At 55.8% G+C, this 22891-nt stretch overlaps 1 protein-coding gene across 6 annotated transcripts in view; it reads right to left on the bottom strand.

Annotated features, from left to right (window-relative positions):
- Positions 1-21006, bottom strand: part of NTNG2 (netrin G2) — a 70628-nt gene extending 49622 nt beyond the window's left edge. The window contains exons 1-2 of one of the 6 annotated variants that reach the window (XM_032478720.1): positions 20185-21006; positions 15438-16131 (exon numbers count right to left, since the gene is read on the bottom strand). In XM_032478720.1, coding sequence (XP_032334611.1) covers positions 15438-15650 — 213 coding nt within the window. In that variant the 5' untranslated portion in view covers positions 15651-16131; positions 20185-21006. Of the gene's footprint in view, positions 1-15437; positions 16132-16397; positions 16510-19506; positions 19618-19979; positions 19999-20184 lie in introns of those variants that run through there. The other 5 variants (XM_032478715.1, XM_032478719.1, XM_032478718.1 and 2 more) reach the window with 5 other exon arrangements.
- Between the last annotated feature and the right edge of the window lie 1885 nt (positions 21007-22891).

Raw genomic sequence — 22891 nt, 5'->3', positions numbered from 1 at the left:
TTCATTTTCCCTGTTCGTGACGAGCCCAGTCTTCCTTGCCAAGTGGAGAAACTGATGCACCGATAGGCTAGAAAGTGCGTTCGACAGCACTTTGCTGAGAAAAGGGCAGAACTGGTGTCGGAAGGCCCAGCGTGTGTCCCCTGCAGAGGTGTCCCCTGCGGAGGTGTCCCTGCGGAGAGTCCGCTGCTCCGCCCTGCCTCGTCTCAGAGAGCCGCTCCTTGGTTTAGGGACGAAGAAATCAACTTTGGTACCATGAAATGTACAAAACATGTACAAAATTCTTGCAGATCATTTTATGATCCTATTGAGGCCAATTTCCCACCTGTTTGGTTTTTTTTTTTTTTTTTAAGATAGAGGCACTGGGGACTGAACCCAGGACCTCATGCATGCTGAGCATGTGCTCTACCACTGAGCTCTACCCTCCCCCCTCCCACTGGTTTTGGACCCTCTGGTCTCGCCTTCCTTTCTTGTCCCTACCCCCTCATCCCACCTGGGCTTTCAAGATCGGACGCCTCTGTCTAGAGCTCTTCCTCGCCCCGCCTTTGGAAAGACCTGCCTTCCTGGGAGAACACCCTGGCCACTCACCCCCCACCCCCACCCCACTCTGGGATGGGCACTGGATTGGTTTTCCTTAGTGCCTTTTTTGGTTAATGACTGTGTGGTCCCCACCCACACTGTGTGCTCTGTGAAGGCAGGGCCAGGGCCTGTCACACTGCAAGGTACTTAATTAAGGTTGGCAGAGTGACTCCCCCTCCTTGGAGGGTTCCCTGTCCAGGTCCCCTGTGCCAGAAGGAGGTGTCAGGAGTGGATGCAGCACCCAAACCGGTGGGGTCTATCTGTCCCAACAGCCACAAGCCAAGACTTCCTAGGGTTTCTTCTTGCTGGCATCTGAGGAGTTGAGAAGCATCGGGATGAAGGAAGGAGGAAGAAGTGCCTGGGCCTGCCGCTTCCCCAGGCACCTCCCCGACCTGGACAGGTGCACCGCTCTGTGGATGAAGCCCTTGGTAGGGGTGGGGGTGGCAAGTCTGAGATGATAGGTTTTGCTGCTTTATTCATTCACTTATTCCACAACTATGTCTAATGTCCTCTGGGTGCAAAATGGCCCTGAAGAAGCAGCAATCAAGCCTGGCTGCCCATCAGAATCCCTAGGGAGGGGAAGGGGAATGAAAATGGTTCTGGGCCCAAAGACCAGAGATTCTGCTCCAGATTGAAAGCCTCGCATAGTTGATCCAAAGAAGGGCCCTTGTGCTATGGTGTCGACCCAGCTAGTACCACCATCCCCGCTTTCCAGGTGAGGGGACTGAGAGCCCCCAGAGGCCAGACACAGACTCAAGGTCATACCTGCAGTAACCTGGGCACTCTGACCCCTTCTGGGAGCGTGGACCACTCTGCTGTGACGACCAGAGGATGACACAAATGACAGACCCGGAGGGGAACTGGCTGGGAAGGTCAGGAAGGCTTCCTGGGGGAGGGGGAATTTCAGAAAGACAGGCCCAGAACGATCAGGGTAGGGCTGGTTATGGACAGACGTGGGGAGATCCAACCGGGCTGGGGGTAGGAGCCCTGTGTAGAGGGACCAAGCGAAGGGCAGCCAGACATGCAAGAGCTGTAGGGAAAAAGGGGTCGATGAGCTTGGCTGGGCCAGAAGCCTGGTGGGGAATAGGAGATAAGGCCGAAGGGGAGGCCTGGAGCCAGCCGGCAGCCCTGACAGTTAGCAGCTGCAGGGAGAGCCCCAGCTCTGGCCAGGCAGCCTCCTTCCAGAAGGAGAGGTTAAGAGTCTGGAAACAAAGAGCAAGGCAGAAGCCAGCGCCCTTCAGGTCCCAGGAAGCCAAAGCAAGGGAGGGGTGCCTGCATCTCAGATGTGAGGGAAGATTCTGAGAGCAAAGTCCCGAATTGAAAAGATGCTTAAGATGAAAAGGCAAGATGCTTATAGCTGGAGGGGACTCCGTGCTGCCCTGGGAAAGACTGAAATGTGGCTCTCAAATCTGTGCACCCGAGGACCACCATCAGAGCTTGAACAAATCTTTGGCCCAGGTCCAATCCAGAGACTGTGAGGTAGCTGGTGGGGCCCCAGCCCAGGCTGGGGGAGGGGGGATGTTCAGAGATCCCAGGTGATTCCACTGTGCAGCTGGGCTGAGGACCACTCAGGTGGCATGGGGGCCCCGGGCAGAGCCAAGAGCCTGCTCAGCTCCCTGGCCTCTGGAGTCCCAGCTGCCCATATGGGTTGGGGGCCTTCAGGGAGGCTGTCCCAAGGGTTAGGAGACGTGGGGCTAATGGAGGAGAGAGCCACAAACTCTGAGCCCCCTTTCCTGCTGTGGAGACAGCGGTTCCCATGTTAGGCTCACCCGGGAGCACCCCAGAACAGCCGCACCAGACCTTCGGGGGCAGGTCCCTTGCCAGGCATGGGCTGGCTACGGCTTCCCAGGGAACTCCCACATGCAGCCAAGTTCTGGGGCCATGTCTGGGAGGACCTGCAATGGGACAATTCCCCATCTTGGGGTGGCACCTGGCTCTGCGGCCCTCCTTGCCTTCCCCTCCCCTTTCCCGGGCCTCTCCACCAGACTGAGAGGCCGCCAGCCCCTTGGGGAACCCGGCTGGGGAGGGCCGCCGGGTGCAGGCAGACAGGCCCAGTGGAAGGCAGACGCCTTGCCCCCTCTCCGCCTGCCCGCTGCTCCCCTCCACCTTCTATTTTTAGACCCATTATTGTTCATTCTTGGGTGTATTTTTTCCCCCACTCCTTCCCCAGCAAAACAGATCAGCTCCCTCCAGGCAAAGCCATCTCGCCTTTCCCAGAGCTGGTGCGTGGGAGCTCGCACGCTGCCAAATAGACATGAAATAAGTGAATTATCAAATAAGTGGGTCAGCAGACTCCGTCTTGTCTCAAAGGGCAGAGGGTGTGGGCAAATGCTCCCGTTACTCCTCCCCAGCCCTCCTTCCTCAGGCCGACGGGGTGTGCCGGGGAGGAGAGGCAGACGGCGACGGTGCACTCACCCAGCACAGCCGGCCACGTGGCCGTGCGCGCACGCACATGCCCGCGGACACAACCACCCCTCAGTCTACCAGGGGAGATGGATACTTAGAGTGCCTCGGGTCGGCCAAGCAGCCTGCTTAGGAGCTAGGCACTGGCTCCAAGCAGCTACGGGTGGAGGTGCCAGGCTCCTCTACTTAGAAGCTGTGTGACTTTGGGCAAATGCCTTAACCTCTCTGAACCTCAGGTTCCTCATATTCAAAATAGGTATAAATACAGGATCTGCTGTAAGTGTTCCAGGAGGGTTCAGTGAACTACTTCCGGCCAAGGGCTTGGTATACAGTAGGCACTCAATAAATGTAAGCTGTTGCTGGTCTGAGGAGGTGGTGGAGGATGTGGACTCGAGAAAATCCTCAGACAACAGGACCAGTCAGCTACAAGAAGACAAACGTTGATTTTCCTGAGTTTAAGGGCCCCCAGAGGGACCATGGGGGCCCGCAGGTGGACTCAGGGAGGTTTGGGAAGCCCTGTGAGTATTTGCAACTGTGTGTGTGGGTGTGTGGGTGTGTGGGTGTGTGGGTGTGTGTGCACACGCGCAAGTACACATTGTTCTAGAAAGAGCACCACAGATTCTCAAAGGGGCTGCGACCCCTCCAAGGTAGGAGGCCCTGCCCTGGGGCTTTGCAGCTGAGGTCTGGTGGGGGTCCTGCCTCCGTTCGTCCCCTCTGGGTCCTCCAGTGCCTGCAGGGGTAGGGTGGCATTGCTCTCTTCATGTCTCTCCTTCTCTCTAAGTCTGAAGGTCCCAAAAGCCAGAGGTAAAATCTAGGAATGCAGTGGGGTTTGGAGGATAAATACATGGACCCCCTCCTGTGAAGGCAGGAAACTTACATCCCAAAGGGGGACAGACAGACCCGAGGTCACCCAGCCCCTGGCAGCCAACCCAGTGTGGAGCCTGGTCCCCAGAAGCCATGCCCAGCACAATGCCAGCCCCAGAGCTACTGGCAAGAGGTTTTGGATGGCGCCTGGGTTGGGGACAGGGACAGAGATGGCACGCCCTTTGGCCAACTGGCATCTCCTTCTGCTGTTGCCTGCCTTTGCTGTCCCCTGATTCCCCAGGCAGACGGGACAGTTCAAGAACGTGCAGTCCCCCAAATGGGCACCGCCTGCTTTCTGTGGGCTCGGGCAGATCGGGGCGCTGTCGCGACTGATGGGGGCTCTGAGGGTCACCTGCAGGCTTCGTCTCTCATCCGCCTCCTTTTCACCTTTTGCCCAGCAACAGACTTCTGCCGTGGCCAAGGGGAAATGCCCTGGTCGTGTTTCATTTCCTTTTATTTCCCCGGTTGACACTTGGAGTCAACTGGACAAGTGACTTGGGCAGCAGGAGGGAGCTGGAATGAGGGGTGGAGGGGGTCCATACTGTCTCAAAGCCCCCAGGACAAACTGTGCTGGGAAGAAGGATGCCAGGTCCTTGAGGACGAGCCCGGGACCCTTCAATAGGAGAGGCAGCTCCAGGAAGCCCCGGCTTTCCATCTGGAGGGATCTCACCAAATCCATGAACATGGGTTTGTTCAATTCCTTTCTACTGACGAGACCCTGAGAGACAAGGTGACCCCTCTGTGGCTGCATCTTGAGATCCTGGGTCCCCAAGGACAGGTTTTTGTGTTCCAGAGCAAGGCAGGATGGGACAGCTGTCAAAGCCCTGGAGATAGATCCTGGTTTTGTCACTGCTGTGCAAACTTGGGTAAGTCTCTCCGCCTCTCTGAGCCTCCCTCTCCTCGTTTGCAATATACCCGGCTAAGGGCGGTGGAGAGAAGACAAAGCTATGCACAGGAAGTGCTCTGCAGGGGGTGCAGCACCCAGGGAGGCCTCGGGGAGCCACAGCTGAGGCCCATGAGATGGGGCAGGTGGAAGAAGTACCAGGTCGCGGCAATGTGCGCAAGAGTGTATCCCCGGCTCTCGCTTCCTGAAGCTCCCTGCTGAGGGGCAGGGTTGGACCACACGCACCCCATGCCTAACGGCAGAGGGTGATCACTGATGCTGATCCGGCAATGATCCCGAACATTCCACGCACCATCCTGCCTCGCCCCATCATCGCCCACCTGCCACGTACATCCCCTTCCTAGTCACCTTTGGCAGCGTTGCCATAGCAAGAACCACACTCTGAAGCAAGTCGGGGCAGGGGTCTTAGAATCTCCAGGGCCTGTGAGAGGAAGCACTGAGGAACTACACACAGGTGTGAGAGCTCACCTGAGCAGGCCAGACAGCGGACTTTAACCTTATGGCCACACCTGCCCTGAAGGCACAGCTCCGGCTCCCACTGGCCATGGGAGGCTTTCAGACAGGCATCCCACAGCCCCCACCAAATGCCACCGTGTGACGTCAAATCCAGGACGCGAGTGGATGGATGGAGACTTGGTGTGGAAGGCCTCGTGTCCCCAGGGCTCCACTCTACTCTTTTGGGAGAGGCCCTGGCTTATGGTTGAAACTCCTGGGTCTTCTGCTCCCTACCTGGGGCCCAGAGAAGTCACTCCATCCTGTTGGGCCTCAGTTTCCCCATGCAGGAAAAGGGCCGGTGGTTTCATACTGTGTTCACCAGAGCCCCAGGACTTCCGGGGTGGGGACAGAGGGTGGCAGCAGCCACATCCAGGCACCCTCTTTCCCCTGAGCGCTCAGTTCCACTGTAGTGTCATCATAGGACTTCTGGTTTGGACAGTCTCTAAGACCTCTTCCAAACTGCACTGTCTGCTTGAGATGAGGGATAATTCTCATCAGCATTTATTTATCACCTACTGTATGTAAGTACGGCCTGTGGAGCGAAGAGGGAGACACAGAATCTGGTGCCCTGATGAGCAGGGGAGGGGAGGAGTGAGGCTGAAGCTGGAGAGGAGATATTCGAAGACCAGAGAGGTCAGAGGTTCCTACATCCCCTCCCCAAATATCCTCCCCTGGGAATCACAGTCAACATCCCAGCCTAAAAGATATGTCAAGAAAAAAGGAGAAAAGAGGGAGGAAAGGGTGAAGGTGGGAGAGCAGGGAGGGAGGGGGTGAACACCTGGGCTTCCTCCCTCCTCTGGCCTCACGTGGCGGAGTGGTTGAATGACTTGGGTCTGAGTTTGAGCCTGGACTTTGCCACTCAGTATTAGAGTCTCGGTTTTCTCATCTGTAAAATGGGGACAATAAGATAAAGGTAGTTCCCACCATGCAGGGTATTTGGGGGGCCTTGATGAAATACTGCACATAGAGTGCTTGGTGCCTCCACGGAATAGACCTGAGAGTCCAGAAATAAGCCCATACATCTATGGGCAACTGCTTTTCATCAAGGGTGCCAGGAACATTTAATGGGGAAAGAACAGTCTCTTCATCTAATAGTGCTGGGGAGACGGACTGTCCCCATGGAAAGGAATGAAGTTGGATGTTTGTCTTACACCAAATGCAAAAATTAACTCAAAATGGATCAGAGATCTAAATATAAGAGATAAAACTAGAAGTCTTAGAAGAAAACATAGAGGTAAACATTCGCCACCTTGAATTTAGTAGTGGTTTCTTTGGCATGACACCAAAAGCACAAGTAATGAAAAGAAAAAACAGATCCATTCAACTTCGCTAAAATAAAACTGTGTGCCTCAAAGGACACAATCAAGAGAGCGAAAGGCTATCTGTAGAATGGGGGAAATATTTGCAAATCATATATCTGATAAGCATTTAGTATCCAGAATATATAAAGAACATGGACAACTCAACAACAAAAAGACAAACAACCCACTGAAAAAATGAGAGAAAGACTTGACTACGTATTTCTCCAAAGAAGAACTACAAATGGCCAATAAGTACATCATATCCAGTCATTAGAGAAAGGCGAATCAAAATCATAATGCGATACCGCCTCATACCAACCAGGTTAGCCATCGTGATAAAAAACAAAAACCGAAAATAATAAGTGTTGGCAAGGATGTGCACCCTGGTACAGTGCTGGTAGGAACGTAAAACGGTGCAGCTGCTCTGAAGCACAGTTTGGCAGTTCCTCAAAAACTTAAATATAAAATTACCAGATGACCCAGCAATTCCACTCCTCGGTAGAAAGCCAAAGAGAGATGAAAATGTATGTCCACGCAAGAACTTGTATATAACTGTTCATAACATTATTATTCATAATAGCCAAAAAGTGGAAACAACCTGAATGCCGATCCACTGATGAACAGATGAACAAAATGTGGTAGATCACACAGTGAAGTATCAGCCAGTCGTAAAAAGGAACAAAGCCGTGGGGTCTGCCACAATATGGACGAAACTCGAAAACATGTTGCTGACTGAAAAACCCAGACACAAAAAGTCATATCTTGTATGATTGCATTTATATGAACTGTCAAGAAATAGGCAAATCCAAGAGACAGAAAGCAGACGAGTGGTTGCCAGGGGCTGGGGGGAGGGAGAGGTGGGGGGGTGCTGCTAATGGAGATGGGGTTTCCTTCTGGGTGATGAAAATAGCTTGGAACCCAGCAGAGGTGGTGGTTGTACAACATGGTGAATAAGCTAAAACGCCAGTGAACTTTACAGTTAAAAATGGTTTAAAAGGCAAATTTTATGTTATATCTATTTTATCCCAATGGAAGAATGTGATGGTTGATTTCTTGTTAGGTGAATATCACCTCAATTTTTTCTTATCACAAGAAAAAAAAAGTGTAACTGTGTGTGGTGATGGATGTTAACTTACTGTGGTGATCATCTCACAGTACGTACCTATATCAAATCATTATGTTGTACCCCTGAAATGTGTACAATGTTACATGTCAACGATATCTCAATTTAAAAAAAAATTTTAAAGAATTTAGAAGCAGAAATCAGAGGGAAATGATGTGATGGGCCATTACATTTTTAGCACTCAGCTTTGTTTTTCTTTGTTTGTATTTTCCTTTGATAAAACTACTTTAATAAAGGGGTTTGAACTTGGCAGGGAAAAGCCTAGTGGATACACACTCGGATATACACAGGTGTATACACACTCGGAACCCCTCTATCTGCACTGGAGCCCCCATTTCATCTGTTTGTGACCAAGGCCGAACCCCAGCAGAGATTTCCCCCAAATCCAAGAACGTATCTGCAACCCAGCAGGACTCTGGACGAACTGGTTAAACTAGCCGAGCCCTATCGCTGCATAGTTGGGGAAACTGAGGCTATGGGGCTCTGCCCAGCAGCAAGGAGACTTTGCCAGGACCCAGCCCGGCCTGGCTCACATCCTGCACTCTCTCTGCTCTGACACACCACCCCGCTCTCCCCGCCCGGCCCCGCTCCAGCATTTGGTGTGTGATCGGAGAATTAGAAACACATTTTCATATATTTAAGCAAATCTGCTGTGATGAAAAACAAATCAGAGCCTGCAAACCAAAGCCGAACAGAATCAGTTTCTGCATCATTTGCCATTTCCCCATCACTTTCCTCGTCACTCAGGTCCCCTCCAGGAAGGAGCCGGGCATCCTCGTGGGCCACGTGGGCCCTGGCCAGGTGGGAGGCAGGAAGGAAAGCCTAGGTCCTGGGCTATGTGACAGGAACAGAGCTTTGTAGCCTGGACCCCCTTCCTGGGGTGGCGACGGCTGAGTGGTGAGGGTGAGGGGGCCATAGGTTGGCACCTGCTTCTTGGAGCCTGCCAAGCTCTGTTCAAGCCCCGTGGTTCATGCCCTGTGGGCCCCCTCAGGTCTCTACCTCCCCACTGTTTCCTGCTGACACCGCTGTCCCCACGCCCCTGACACCGGAGAGTGAGTAGGAGCCAGGCAGAGGAAGGTTGAACCCCAGCTCCACCATTTAGAGGAACTGGGGGAGGCTTGGTCTATTTCTACATCAGATGACACAGTAACATCCCCACCCACAGGATTATGGGGTGTGAGGGGGCTATAATGAAACGAGTAGATGGAGTGGCTTGTCCCCTCCGTGGCACCCGCACATCCTACCTTCGCGTCTCCCAGACCCCTTCCTGCGTCTCTGCACGAGCGATTCCTTCTGCCCAACCATTGCTCATCTGAATCCTTCCAACCCTTCAAGCCATAGACCGCCCCACCTGGGCGCCCGCACCCCCGCCGACCACGCCCCGACCACGCCCCCCGCCGACCACGCCCCCCGCTGACCACGCCCGCCGCACACACTTGGCCAGCAGCTCCTCGCTCGCTGTCTGTTCTGCTCTACTTTTCCTCCTTTTGTCTCTCAGGCTAAATTCTAGGGTGGGGAAAAAAAAAAGTTTCCCTTTTTGGGGAACATTCATTTTGTGCTGGGCGCCCAGCCGAGGGCTCTGCACACCTTGTCTCAGCTCAGATGTACAGCCTTCCTCTGAGGTCGTGCTTAGCGTCATCCCGGTTTTTGGATGAGAAAACCAAGGCTCAGAGTACGGTAAGTCCCACAGCCCAGAAGGGGCAGGATGAGCGCGAGCCCCCGTCTGCCCCTCCCCAAGCCCCAAGTTCTCACCCGCCTGTCCGGCCCTCCGGCCATGGATCCATACATGCGTTACAGGAGGAAAATGCGAATATGTGGAAAATCAGGGCCAGGGAATGTAGAGAAGGAAGAGGCCAACGAGCCTGGGGGTGGCGGGGGGCGGAAACTGTAGAGTTTTAGAACCTCCAAGTCTCTACCACTCTTTGGAAAGATGTCCCCTCCAGGCCCGTTCCCTCCCCCGGCACTACCCCGCCCCCTCCAGGGGGCGTCTTCCTTTAAGAAAAGTTATGAGGCCAGGCTCTCACTCGGGCGAGCCAGCCTTTGCAGGCAGCGCTGCCCCCATCCTGTCACTGTCTGCTCCCCAGGAAGGAGACTTCACTGAGCAACAAGATGTCATGCATGGAACTATTCTTGTCCCAGGCTGGGCCCTGCCTCAGGCATTTCAAGAGATTGAGTGGCTTTAACTAAGGGCTGGGTGAAGCTCAGCTTCCAAAGTCACTTCCTGCTTAAGGACAGAGCTGTGCAGACCTCCCCATGTCATCTGCTCAAACATTCCACAGAACTGGGACTCTAATGGAGAGAAGCAGAGGCTTTCAGTGCCTCCTCCGTCCTGATCAAAACCCTAGTGCTTCCTGTGAGACTCAACCCTAACCTCTCCTCCTCCCAGAAGCCTTCCTGGATCACACTGTCCTTCCACCCACCCATCCTTGAGTTCAGTAGACACTTACTGAGCGCAGACTGGGCCAAGAGGGAAGGATGGAAAGACAAGGGAGCCCCACCTCTGAGGAGCTCACAATCCAAGGGAGAGGCAAACATCAGGAGCATAATAACGAGAGTGGATTGAGCATCCACTGTGTGTCACGCACTGTGTGTCACGCACTGTGTGTCACGACAGTTTCATACATGTCTTCTATCAATAGTCCCATTTAAGGAAATGAGACTCAGAGAGGTTAAGCCTCTTGCCAAAGGTCACACAGCACGAGATTCCAACCTCTACCTCTCTGCCCCTAGGGCCTGAGCTCTTGACCATTAGGCCATACCAGTGAGCACCATGATAGGGATGTGACCAGATGGGGCCTTTTATCCACCTGGGCTAGGGAGTCAGGGAAAGCCTCCTGGAGGAGGTGGGGTCAACCTGAACTTTGAAAAATAACTTAAGGTTATTCAGGTAAACATGGAAGCCTCGGGAATGAAGGAAGCAAAGAAGGAATTCTGAGTGGAGGAGGCAGTGGAAAGTTCAGAAACTTCGTGGTGAGCTGCAGCCGGAGGGCTGGGGGGAGGCGGCCTCGGCCCCCTTCTCAAGCTCCTATTGCTTTAGGTCTGTCTCCCCACCTCGCTGTTGGTTGTACACCAAACTTAACGTCCACTGTGCTTCTGTTGTCTGCTTAGATCTGTAAGAGTCACCTCACTTCTGCACTGGTGGTGCCTGACATGAGGTCTGGGACAGGAGGGGTGTGATGGGGAGATGAGAGAGGCTGGGGAAGGGAGTCCCCGCTCTCCCCTCTGTAGGTTTGGGGCCAGAATACATGGGGAAGGGGCCTGAGCCAGGGGGCTGGTGAGCTGGGTGCTGCTGGATGGAAACATTTTTCCAACATCACAGTCTAGCAGGAGGCAGGGCATCTGTGACCTTGATTCTGCACGTGATGTTCAAGGTCATGGTGGGGAAGGGCTTGAGGCCTCCAGGAACCACCCACCAGCTGCAGTAATTGGCCCAGCCAACCCCCGGGGGATGGATGGGGCCATGTGCTCTGCATCTGGGTGAAGTGAGGCACAGAGAAGGTAGAACCGGTTCTGAGGAAGACGTGGGCTCAAAGGTGCGCCTTCACCGTCCTCTCTTTCCAGGCGCCTCTGTGCGCTGAAGTGTCCTCTAAGATGAAACATTTAACGTTCACGCATTTCCCCGTGGAAAAATCAAGATGATCAAGACTGGATAAACGGCCCTATCAAAGCCCCACACTAAAGAGACCTCGGTCCATCCGAGCACTTCCAGGTGTTCTGAGGAGGCACTGCCTTCTCCCAGGGAGGTGGTGAGGGGGGCAAGGCTGCCACTCCCATCATCCCCCGTCACAGATGGGGAAACTGAGGCTCGGAGAATGGAGAGCCTCGCCCCAGACCACTCAGCCCACAAGCAGCAAAGCTGGTATGCAAGCTCACGTCTTCAGATTCCAGGCCTGTGGCTCCCGTCGGGACACCACACCACCTTCCTTTCTCTGGAACCTTCCACGGGTCCCCAGCATTCAGGACCCTGAGCTCCAGCTCCACCCCTCACTCCGGGGACCCCCCCACACCTCCTGCTCTTTCCCTTTCTCTCTCAGCAGCGACTCCCCCCTCCCCTGCAGAGATCCCGTGGGAACCACAGGCCCACTGAAGGCAGTGTTGCTGAGATCGAACCCTGCGAGCATCCGAATCCCCTGGATGTCTTGTTAAAATGCAGCTTCTGGCTCAGCAGGTCTGGGGGCACGGCCTGGGAGTCTGCATTTCTAACAAGGTGAGTCCGAGGACTATGCTTCGGGTGGCACATGGGGAGTTAGCTGCGGGATCACTGTCAACACCACCTGCCTGGCTCTCCTCACCGCCCCTCCCCAGAGGCACGAGGAGCGGCTTTCCCTCTTGCTTTCATGGTTCTCGAGCAGCTGGCTGACAATCTCTCTTTTGGAGTGCTGGAGGGGCTGCTCCCCGTGCCCAGCGATGCCCCCCGCGTCCCAAAGGGGTTCTGTGAGGGGCTGCGAAGCCTTTCCCTCCTTCCTGGCCCTGCAGCTTCGGCAGGCTGGAGAGGGCCAGCCAGGCACCTGGAGTCAGGGGTGAGGGGCCGCCCGCCTTCTCCAGCAGCTCCCATTGAAATTTTGCCCTTGCCTGAGAATCCTTGGTTGAGAGCTCAGCCCTATTAATTCTCATTGTGCATTTAGAGCCAATAGGTTTTTATTTATTCATTTATCTTGGTCTTCCCACCCCCTCCCCTTCCTCACCAGGCTGGAATTTACAATTCAGCTCTCAGGTGGCCTTGCAGAAGGACAAGTGCCCAGTGGGGAGAGAGGGTCTGCATCCTGAACCCTGAAAGGGGCAGTTGCCCCTTGGCCCCTCTTGCCTCCTTGGGGTGCTCCAGGGCTCACGGTCCGGTTGAATGAATGCTGGGACAGGCCCAGCACCCACTGCAGGAGGGGTGCGGGGAAACGGGGACCCACTGGGTCCAGCATCCACCTGGGTGCCACTAGGGCGCCCCCTAGTGGCGGGTTAGCATCAAAGGCTGTGGCTGAGGTAGTTTAAACTTCCTGAGGGTGCACCCACCACCTGCTGCCCTGAGACTAGAAATACAAGTGTGGCCTCAAGGCTGGAAAGAGGCAAAGAGGCAAAGGTAGGGACCCCACCGAGGGTGTAACAGCAATAACAAACAAATAACAGCTCCCACACGTTGAGTACCTACTACATGCCGGGACACGCACGGCGGGGCTGCGCCAGCACCGTGACAGGCCTTCAGTGTCATCTCTACTTCACTGAAGCTCAGAGAGGGACGGGGGTGGGGCGCCTGGTGGGGAGGCACGAGCACTGGCTGCACACGCGCTCCCCGCCCGCCCTCCAGACCGAGTGACCTTGGCAGGGTTTAGCCAACACTTTCTAATCCCTAAAATGGGATTAGAACAGTACCCTACCTCAAAGCATCCTAGAGATGGTCTAATGAGACACGCACAGATCCTGTGCAGGGGAGACTGCAGTAAGTGGTGGTGTGGGCGTCTGAATCCATCTGGGGGTGACCCCCCTCCTCCCTGCAGAAGCCAGGCCCCCCAAAAGCCTGCCCTCCACCTGCCAAGGCAGCGTCCCCATCCTCACCGGCTGCACATTTGTAATCAAAGGCGGAGCTGGATGATGGCCCACAATGAAATATTCAAGTCCATCAGACAGGTGCCGAGACACTGAGGACCCACCCAGGCAGGAGATGTGGAGATGCTCTTCCTCCTCCTGTCCTCCTTACCGGTCATCCCAGGAGAGGAGAAGAAGGGAACAGAAGCTCCTTCCAGACCCCAGGGCTCGAGGACACCAGCCAGGCAGCATCAGGACTGTGACGGGGTGACCACCCCACCCCAGCAGCTGTGCTGGGATCTCTGTGTCAGAGTGGGGCAGGGCAGAGGCCCAGTGCCAAGGGCATCCTGAACCAGCTTTGGCCAGGAGAGGGCCTCAGACTTGCATGTGATGGTCATTTCCACCCTCAAGCCCTTGACCAGAAGCTGGTGCAGCGATTTATGGTTTAGCTGCCCTGCCCCATGCCCCCTCCCCCAGCACATTAAGGCAATGATTAATATTTAAAAGGAGAAGTACAGTCAAGACGCTAATACAAGAGGCAGCGGCTGAGTCTGCTCAGGGAGCGTATGGGGGGTCCTCAATGAGCTGCGGTGGGCAGTCAGCCTGAGGTGCGGGCTCAGAGTGGGGCTCTGCCCATGCTGGCCTCACCCTTGACCTTCAGGGACCAGCTCCCTTGCCTGTCCCTGAGCCAGCAAAGCACTGGGGTCCCCAGTGCAGTGATCCTCACAGACTGTCCACGCCTCAGCTCCTGGCCCTCTGCTGCCTTCTCCTCCCACCCCTGACTCTCCCAAGCGGCTCCTGCCAGCCCAGCCACCACCCACGGTGACAGCCTACTGACCACTGGCTGTCCAAGTGGGAACCTATCTTCCCAGGCTGGCTGCTCTGGGGCAGGACTGAAGCATCCTCAGGAGCACAGTGGGCACATCCACTCAGTCCAGCCATGAATCCAGAGCCCAGAGGCACCACATGCCCCCACCCCCAGGACACATGGAGACAGCAGCCACCGAGGATGACACAGCCTCTCCCATCAGTGCCTGCAGCCTGGTGGCTCTGCCCGGCCTCCTGCCCCGCCGGGGCCTGCAGAGCTCTGCCCAGGGGGAAGGCACCTCTCGGGAGGCAGTTTTGCTCAGTTAACTCTGGAGCCAGCCCCTCAAGTCACAGCTTCAGCATGCCCTGGGCTGTGACTTCAGGCCTCAGTTTCCCCATCTGTACAACAGGAGTGACAATAGCTCACATCCAGGGGCACTAGCTCTGTGCCAGGCCCTCTTCTGAGCATGTTGGTGTAAATTAGCTTACTCAGTCCTTAGAGCGACCTGAGTGTGCGCCGTTAGTGTACGCACTGTACCGGCGGTAGAACGGAGGCCCGGAGACGCCGGGGGTCAAGAGCCGACCTGCCGAAACGCCCGCTTTAGACAACACAGGATCAGTCTGGTCGAGCTGAGGGGAGGACTCTGTGGGATGACTCGTGTTGAGCCCTCAGCCCCCACATTCAAGGGGCTCACGTAAATGACCCCGGCTGTTATTACTGTTGCTGTTGTTGGTGTTAATATCACTTGAATACTGATGTGCGCCATGGCTCTAAGAACCTGTCTTTCTCCAACTAGGGACTCAAATGACGACACCTGAAAGTCTTCCTGCCCCCTGGCTTAACCACTGACTGTGGTCACTGACCGTGGGGACGGAATTGGAAAGGGCATCGCCCACACTGTCTGCCCTGGTCTGACCCCCTCCTTGCTCCCTCATGAATCCCCTCTGCACTTCCGTCAAGCCTTTGCCCACAAAGTGTCTGCTCGGTGCTTGGCATACCCCCACCTGGCAAATCTTCCAGGTTGGACTGGATGGAATAGGAGGTTGCACCGCAGAAAGGACGAATGGAGGGAGGTCAGAATGCAACCTTGCAAGTAGTACCTTGCTCACTTGCCTGCCCTGGATGCTGACTTCCTACGGGGGAGGTGGGGCTTCCCTGTGAGGCTGGGGAAATGTGACTACTATGGTTCTCCCCGAGACGAGAGGTTCTAGTGATCACCTGGCCAAGAAGTTCCCCACCATGGATGATGTCACGTGACCCCAGCATCTTCAGGCTGGCCTTCACTTTGGCACATTTCCCAGGTGGGACAGAGACCTGGTCCCAAACCTAGATGCAAGAAAGTCAACCTTGCATCCTGGTCCTCCCTCTCTGCTCACCCATCCCGAAGGTCCGCTCCCAGAGCCCCTCCCACCTGGCCTGAGCAAACAAAACAGCGGTGGGCTGACTTACGTGGGAGCAGAATCTCTCAGGGGGGTCCCCGCATGTGATGCCGGAGGGCTCCACCTTCACCTTGACGTAGTCCTTCAGGCGCATCACCTTGGGCTGGCAGGCATAGAACTCCCAGGTGGGGCCTTCATCCGTGGTCACCCAGGACTTGCAGATGTCGTAGTCCCCAGAGGCCAGTGGGAGGCAGTGCAGGAAAAGAGCCAGCAGGTGCAGCATGGCGGCGCAGTCCACAGGGGCACAGCCCGAAGAGGGCCTGGAGAGGCAGTGACTCGGTCAGGCGGGACTCGCAGCCTCAGCATGGAAATGCCACATCTACCAGGCGACGGAGGCCGGATGTCCCAGGGCCTCGAGCGCTGCCAGGTTGCAAAGAGCGAGGACCTTGTTTTTTCCAAAAGGCCGATATGGAAAACTCAGAGCCAGCGTTTCTCAGACTGCTGATGGGCAGATCACAAAGTTGCCCACAACTTTGCGTCCTCCTAACCTTGGCATCACACCTCTCCCAGAGGTGAATCTGATCAAATCAGGCAGACTCTCAAATTGTGACAGTGGATGGAAATGGGATAGGGAGAAAATCCGCAGGGATCTGGCATGAGGCCGGATCAGATTGCTTTTAATTTTGGTCCTTCCAATCAATCCAGGTCTTTAAAGCGCCCTTAATGTGTGATGTGCCAACGCAACTGCAAAACAACCCTCCGGCCTGTGTTGTAAAGATAAAATAAAATCAGGAGGTGTACCTGTTAGCTGCAAACATGTTCCCTCTATGGGGCTGGACTTGGCATCTCAGACCAATAAAAGAGATTTCTTTTCATAAGGGCTTAAAGCGACAACAATTGCACGGCTGGATTGAAACACAAAAACGCTACCGAGGTATTAACTGGGGAGAAGCTTATTTGACTAGGCTTGGGTGGGGACAGGCACTAATGGGGGCCAGCTGACCTTGGCTGGTAGCCATCTGCAACTTACTATGAAGTTTCTGAGACATGAGCTCCCAACCCATCCAGGTACCCGGGGTCTGGCTTGTCTTTCATTGTAAGAAGGGAGGAGAGAGACCTCATTAGCAACAACACCTGCATCAAATTAAATAGAGAAGTGGGGGGAAGAAGATGTGTAAGAACAAAAGCTCTCCCGCAAAATGCGCAAAAAAATGAGGCTGCATTAGCAAGGTCTCCCAAGGAAACCGGGTTATTTTTATTAACATTGGAGTTGCACATTTGGAGATCGGGTCCCTCATGACACAGGCGGTGTGCTTTCCTCTTATTCACGAGGGTGTTCGGGTCAGCAGAAGTGCCCCTGCGTGGGGTCAGTGACTTTCCAAAAACACCCCCGGGAGCTGAGACTGAATGGTTGCTTTAAAATATGACAACTGACAAGTCAAAATGTCAAGACTGTTGGAGGCAGAGATGAGACTCTGACTCTCGGTGCAGAGGAGACCGTGTGGGCAGGTACACACCCTGGGCCAGCAATTAAGAATCAGGCGCCAATAAACCTCTCTCCAGCACTCTGATACGGTGAATGTCATTTTTAACTGCAAGAAACTAGGGATGTTGAAGACTGACAGAATTGACAATGCTTTGTCATAATAGATTTTCTGATCAAGGCCCAAATTTTGCAATCACCTTAGAGGGTATGTTTATAAACAGGTCACCATTAGGATTATTGCCTTCCTGCTTTAAGCTACTGGTAATTATTTAAAAGCCCAAATAGATATAACTAAGATGAATGTTCCATTGTGAAAAACACGACTGGTAACGTGGTGTGTTCCCAGATGCTTGATTTATCATCAGGAGAGTTTGAGTCCAGCCAGTGTGGGATCCTGGGCCAAAACACTAGCCAATAGGGCAAAGGTTACTGCAATGAGTCACAGCAAAAGCGCCTGTATTATTAATTCTGGTTATTACGTTGATGATTATTGCATCTGAATTCCCAAACTGCCACGGCATCGGTGCTCACTTCACCTGACTCTCACCTGACAGCCTCTTCAGCCATTGTACACACAAGGTCCTGAAGAGTTAACTATGTTGCCATGAAACTCCATCCTCCACCCAGACACAAACATACTCCTGCCAGAAATGACAAACCGAAGGGGTGGACATCATCCAAAGAGGGCCGGCCGCTCAGCACCTCCCCAGGAGAAGTCGCCAGCCTGTGCCCCACACTCCCGGCTGGGGGAATCATAAATCCGCATTAAGGCAGCCCCTCTCTCTGGCTGAAGGGTTCTTGATGGAGATGAATGAGGAGCCAAGGGGGACCACATTTTCACATCTCACCTCTGGCTGTTTAAAGAGAAACGTGTTAGAGAGCCTGCCCGGCCTCGAATTGTGCTCCTCGCTAGAAAACTCTCAGAAAGAACTCGCCTGGAGACTATTTTTACAACCTGAGAAAATGTAGTAAAAATAAAATAGCGCGGCCGGCAAAGGTTTGGATGCCTCTCTCTGAGCTTCGTGTTGCCCAGAAAACAGCATGTCCCTAATTAATTCTTCCAGCCTCGGACTCCCAACTGTTCACTAACAGGTAGGGCGCTCCTGATGCAGGACACCAGGGTGCCAGGCTGCGGCTGGCAGGGAGGGCCCAGCCGCGGGCTTCCTTCATCTGCAGGACCCGGGCTGCTCCAGGCCTGGACCGCGCTGGACGCGGCCAGGCGTCGGGAGGCAGCGAGACCCGGAGGCCAGGAGGCCCGGGCGATCGAGCGGCGTGGCAGCACGCCTCGCAAACCTATTAATTGCTTTGCAGTTCCGTTGGCTTAAATGCCATGCATTCCCGGGAAAATGGGGTGGGGGGAACTAACAACAACAAAATCTGCTGGTGGGGGGCAGGGAGTAATAAATGTGTTTGCAACTAGTCAATCAATGGGGCGTTCCTGGCATCATAAGGGGATTGTGAGCTCAGCACGGGAATATTACTGCCGGGTTTTGCCAAAAAGAAAAACGGGGAGGAGGAGAGATGCAAGAGTCTCCGGAATAATTAGGTGGAAAGCAGGGAGTGAGGAGCCAGGAGGGGAAATTTCAGAGTAAGAGGTGGTATCCTGGTGGATGGTTTTCTCCTTGGAAAATAAATCTTCACCTGATATTATTAAGAAACTGCAGCTCCCAGAAACAAATAGAATCAATGCGCTCTATTTTCTTTTAAGAGTCCTCAGGAACCGAGGGGGGCTGATAGCCAGGGTATTAAAACGCGAAAATTAGATTTTACCAGGATTTCTGAACTCAGATTTCTCTGTCTTATTGAATTAGCGCCTCTCGGAGCTGGCTGGGCTGGAAGCTGGCTCCTCCCGGAGTTGCCAGCTGCGCCCTCGCCTCGGGGGAAACTTCCCTCGGAGGACGCAGAGCCCCTGGGGGCGTCCCTGGAGAGGGGGTCCTGGGGGCTTCTCCCAGGGCCCAGCCCACCCCGAAGTTCCGTCTTCCTTCCCAGCGGGGACAGTGGAGGGAAGTGAAATCTGTCTTCAGGGAGTGGTGCCAGGGATCAGGAGGGAAAAAGGTCAGGAGGGAACCCCCCCCCCCCCGCGGGCTAGGGTCACCTTCCAGCCCCTCCGCCCCGGGCCGGGTCCAGTAGGTGCCCGGCTCACCCTTGCCAGAGCGAGCATCCCATTTCCGGCGCGCTGGTGCCCCCAGCCCCGGAATGGGAGCCCCATCAGAGTCCCGGCACCCTCCACGCCCTCTCGGCGGCCAAGGAGCCCCGAAAAGTTGAGCGCGGGTCGTCAGGCGCGAGGAGGACGCCTGGGCTGGGCGGCTGGGGCCGGGACTCGGGGCTGGGGCGCGGGGCAGGCGGGCGGGGTCATCTCCCCGCCAAGGGACACGGTCCCGGCTGCAAACGTCGTGCATCCTATCGGGACGTGCCTGGCAATCCGGCGGCTGCTTTTGTCTTCCCGAAGTTGAGTGCAAGCCGCGGGAGCAATTAATAATCACGCCTTTAACAAAGGCCCGGCCAGTACCGAGGATGCCCCCTCATTTGCACCGCCTCCCTTAATTAGAAGGCACCTAGCAAAGTGCCTACGAGTTAGTTGCATCTTTGCCCCAGCGATGCTGCCAGCGCGACCCTACCTCCGCTGTTCCCCTGCCCCAGGCAGGCAACTTACTCCGGATTGGGCGGACCCCTCAGCCCAAGGTCCGCTTCCCGCCTTCCGGCGCAGCCTCTGCTCTCACCAGCTGCGTGCCACCCATTTGGAGGTTCCACTCCACACTGTCCCCAAGCCCGTCCAGGCACATACCCCTCCCCATTAGCTCAGCCCTCCAGGGCACGGAAAGAAGTTTCTAGCCGTGGCTGGAACCCAGAGTTTCACTGTGCAACTCACAAACACCCAGTTTTCAGAGAGAGGGGAAGGGGATAGGAGGAAGAGGGGTGGCTCTAGATGGTGGCAGTTAAATTGGGGTGGGGGAATGGCGCGAGAGAAGGGTTAATTTCTTTTCACAAACACATCCAGGCATTCTTGCAACAGCCATCCCCACCACTCACTCACACACGCGATGGAAAAAGACCCTGGTGAGGAAAAGGCAGCCAGAAAGACAAGCTACACCTTTAAGATGCTGCTACAAATGCACACTCACACACCCCTCTCCAAGAGACTCCGGTCCTCTGCTAGTAACAGCCGCCACCAAATAACTTTTGCATCCGAGCCTTTGCTGGGCTGCTTTAGTGGCTCCTGGGCCCCGGGAAAGCCTGCATGGTCACCCAAGCCCTTTAAAAATGAAACCAGGCTTGCAAAGCTGCAGCATCTCTCCCCCCGCGCCTCCCGGGCTCTCCCCGCCCGCCTTACCCCAGCTCGGAGCAGCTTCCCGGAGCGGAGACCCGGGAGGCCGAGGACCGCCACCCTCTGGCGCTCTGCCTCCCCCGTCTGGCTGGCGCTGGGTGGGGGCGAGGGCCGGAGGGCTGCGAGCCGGTGCTCCTTTTCCGCGCCGCTCCCGCTGCCGCTGAGGCCGCCGCCGCCGCGGCCGTCAGATCGGGGCTGGGGAGCCCTCCGGCCGCCGGGGGGGCCACCCGCAGCCGTCCCGGAGACGCGGGCCGGGGGAGGGGGCCGCCCGCGCCGCCCGCATCGCCCGCCCCGGCCGAGCGGGAGGTCGCCGCTAACAAGTGCAAACTTTTGGGGCCCCCTGGGCGGCTCGGAGAGGACCCGCGCTCGGGCACCAGGCAGCCCCCGGCCCGGGTGGGCTTCGCAGCCTCTCGTCGGGGCGCCGGGGCATCCCCCCGGCGCGGCGCGGGCCAGATGGCGGGGCGTTTCACTGCCCCCCTGCACTCCGCTCCAAGTTAATGCCGAGGCTAAATCCTCTTGCCATCACTCACGATCACCATCGGGGCTTTTATCTCTCGGTCTGATCCGGGCTGCGTAACTTCCTCTGTGTGGCTTTAACACACCATCCCACCACGGAGCAACGGTCTTCTTAAAGGTGCAGGAAGAAAATACTGCGAGACTCGGGGGACGCGCCACGGCCCGGGGAGGGGCGCCGCGAGCAGGGGCGTCCCGGCGGGTCCGCGGCCAGGGTGGCTCCAGCAGGCTGCCGCGGGAGCGAGCCTGCTCTGGGGGGGTCGCAGCCTACACATCTCCTTCCGGCCCTGGGGCCAGCGGGTCCCTGAGCGCAGAGCTCATCCCCAGCCAGCTCGGGTCAGGCGCCGCGGGGTTGCAGCTTTCTCTTCCAGATCCCAGGGGCCTGACCGGGTGCCAGCGCCGGTGGGTGTGGGGGCTGCCCCATCGGCACCAGGGAGGGGGCCAAGTGAGTCAGTCCGCCCACCCCCAACAGCCAAGGGCTCAAGGCTGCTGCTCTGTCTCCCTCTGTGAAGTGCTGCCACCCAGAAGGCCCCAAGCAGTGGGTAAAGGGGTGGGTGGGTGGATTTGGGGAGATGGGGAGGGGGAGCGATCTGAGCCACACTGAATACCAGCTGACACATCGCCGCCTCCACCCTGATGGGCCCTGCTTTTGAAGGAGCCAAGCCAGCTCGGGAGGGAGTGTGGAGTAGGGGGGCAGGAGGGGCCTCACTCTCTGGGAAGCCTGGGAGGAGGGTGTGGGAGGACTCCTGCAGGGGCCAGGGCAGAGGCCAAGGAGTTGGCATCACTGGGCAGCCCTGGGCTCTTCAACCCCCTGGAGATTTCCTTCCCGGCTGCCTCCCAGGCCTGTGGGGACAGGTTCCTGCATCTTGCAGGGGGACATGTGGTTTTCAGGTCCTCCTGGCCTTCCTCCGGGTGGGTTCTGACTGCAGGGCTGAAGCAGCCAGCATTGCCATTTGGATGCATCAAAAACAAAGAGCCTGAGGACAGAGAGAGAGGGAGAGAGGGACTGGCCCAAGGTCACAGAGGGTGTCAGGAATAGAAGCGAGATGTGGTACCTGAGGGCTCCACCCCTCTGCCACCTCTTACCTTCACCTTAACCCTTCCTTGCTCTTAGTTCTCCCTACCCTTGGAGAGAGGGCTGTGCTGCCAAGTAACATGGAGACCGTTGTCACAGAACAGGCAGAGGATGCAGAATTAAAGACTGTCATCTGCTTTAATAATAATAATAATTTAACATTTATCGAATACCTGTTTTGTGCCGGGATCCATGCAAACCAGTTTATGTGTATTATCCACTGATTCTTCCCAACAGACCTGTGACTTAACTCCTATTGGTAAAGTCCCAGATGTTAATCAACTTGCCCAAGGTCACACAGCTGAGAACGACTCCAGCCAGGCAGGAAGGGCTCTCAGGCTCCAGGTGGTGCTCTGACACCCCCGACTTACTGGGTAACTTGGGGCACGACATTGTTTCTGGGCCTCAGTTTCCCCATCTGTGAGATGTGAATGGTGAGTCTTTCCTTCTCCAAGGAGCAGGCAAAACAAGGCTCTCGAGTGCCTCCTCCTGCAACTGCTTTCAAATCCCTCCCACTGGACAGCCCCTCACCCCGCCAAAGCTGTCCAGATGCCCGCCAGCCCCTGCTTACCTGCTCCCTGGCCTCAAAGCGTCCAGCAGGAGGAAACTCTTGCAGGAGGAGAACACATCTCAGCAATTTGATTTTTAAGCATTTGGCCTGCAGGCAGCAGTGAAGGGCACAGTGTGGGGCTCCCACGCAGGCAGGGTGAGTGATGACCGGGATCGGCCCTCAGCCTGCTGTTACCCCCCGGCAGGGTCATCAATTCCTGGGAAACGCCCTGCTCCTCCATCATCACTGAGACTGGATGCTGTCAGGACAGCCAACAGGACGTAGAGGAGGGTGCTTCTTATTTGTGGTTTGCCTAAACACAGTGGAGGGGCTGGGACGTTCTGTTATTTCCCAGATGGTTTAATTGACCCATGTGCAAAGCTCTGTGCCTTGGGAAACAATGTTTAAATCACCTCTGCCGCCCTCCTCTCCCCAGTACTCCCTGCCTCTCCAACAAGCTGATGCCAAGAGGCTTTTTCAGGGACCTAATCCTGAACCTGTCTTCTGGTCCCCCCATAATCTCGAAATTATAGGATCGTGGAAAGAGGGCTGACCCGAGAATCAGGATAATGGGC

Source organism: Camelus ferus, chromosome 4 (genome assembly GCF_009834535.1).
Source record: "Camelus ferus isolate YT-003-E chromosome 4, BCGSAC_Cfer_1.0, whole genome shotgun sequence".
In the NCBI taxonomy this organism is placed as follows: domain Eukaryota; kingdom Metazoa; phylum Chordata; class Mammalia; order Artiodactyla; family Camelidae; genus Camelus; species Camelus ferus.
Note: the sequence above shows the minus strand (reverse complement) of the source record. Positions and strands in the feature narration are given on the sequence as shown.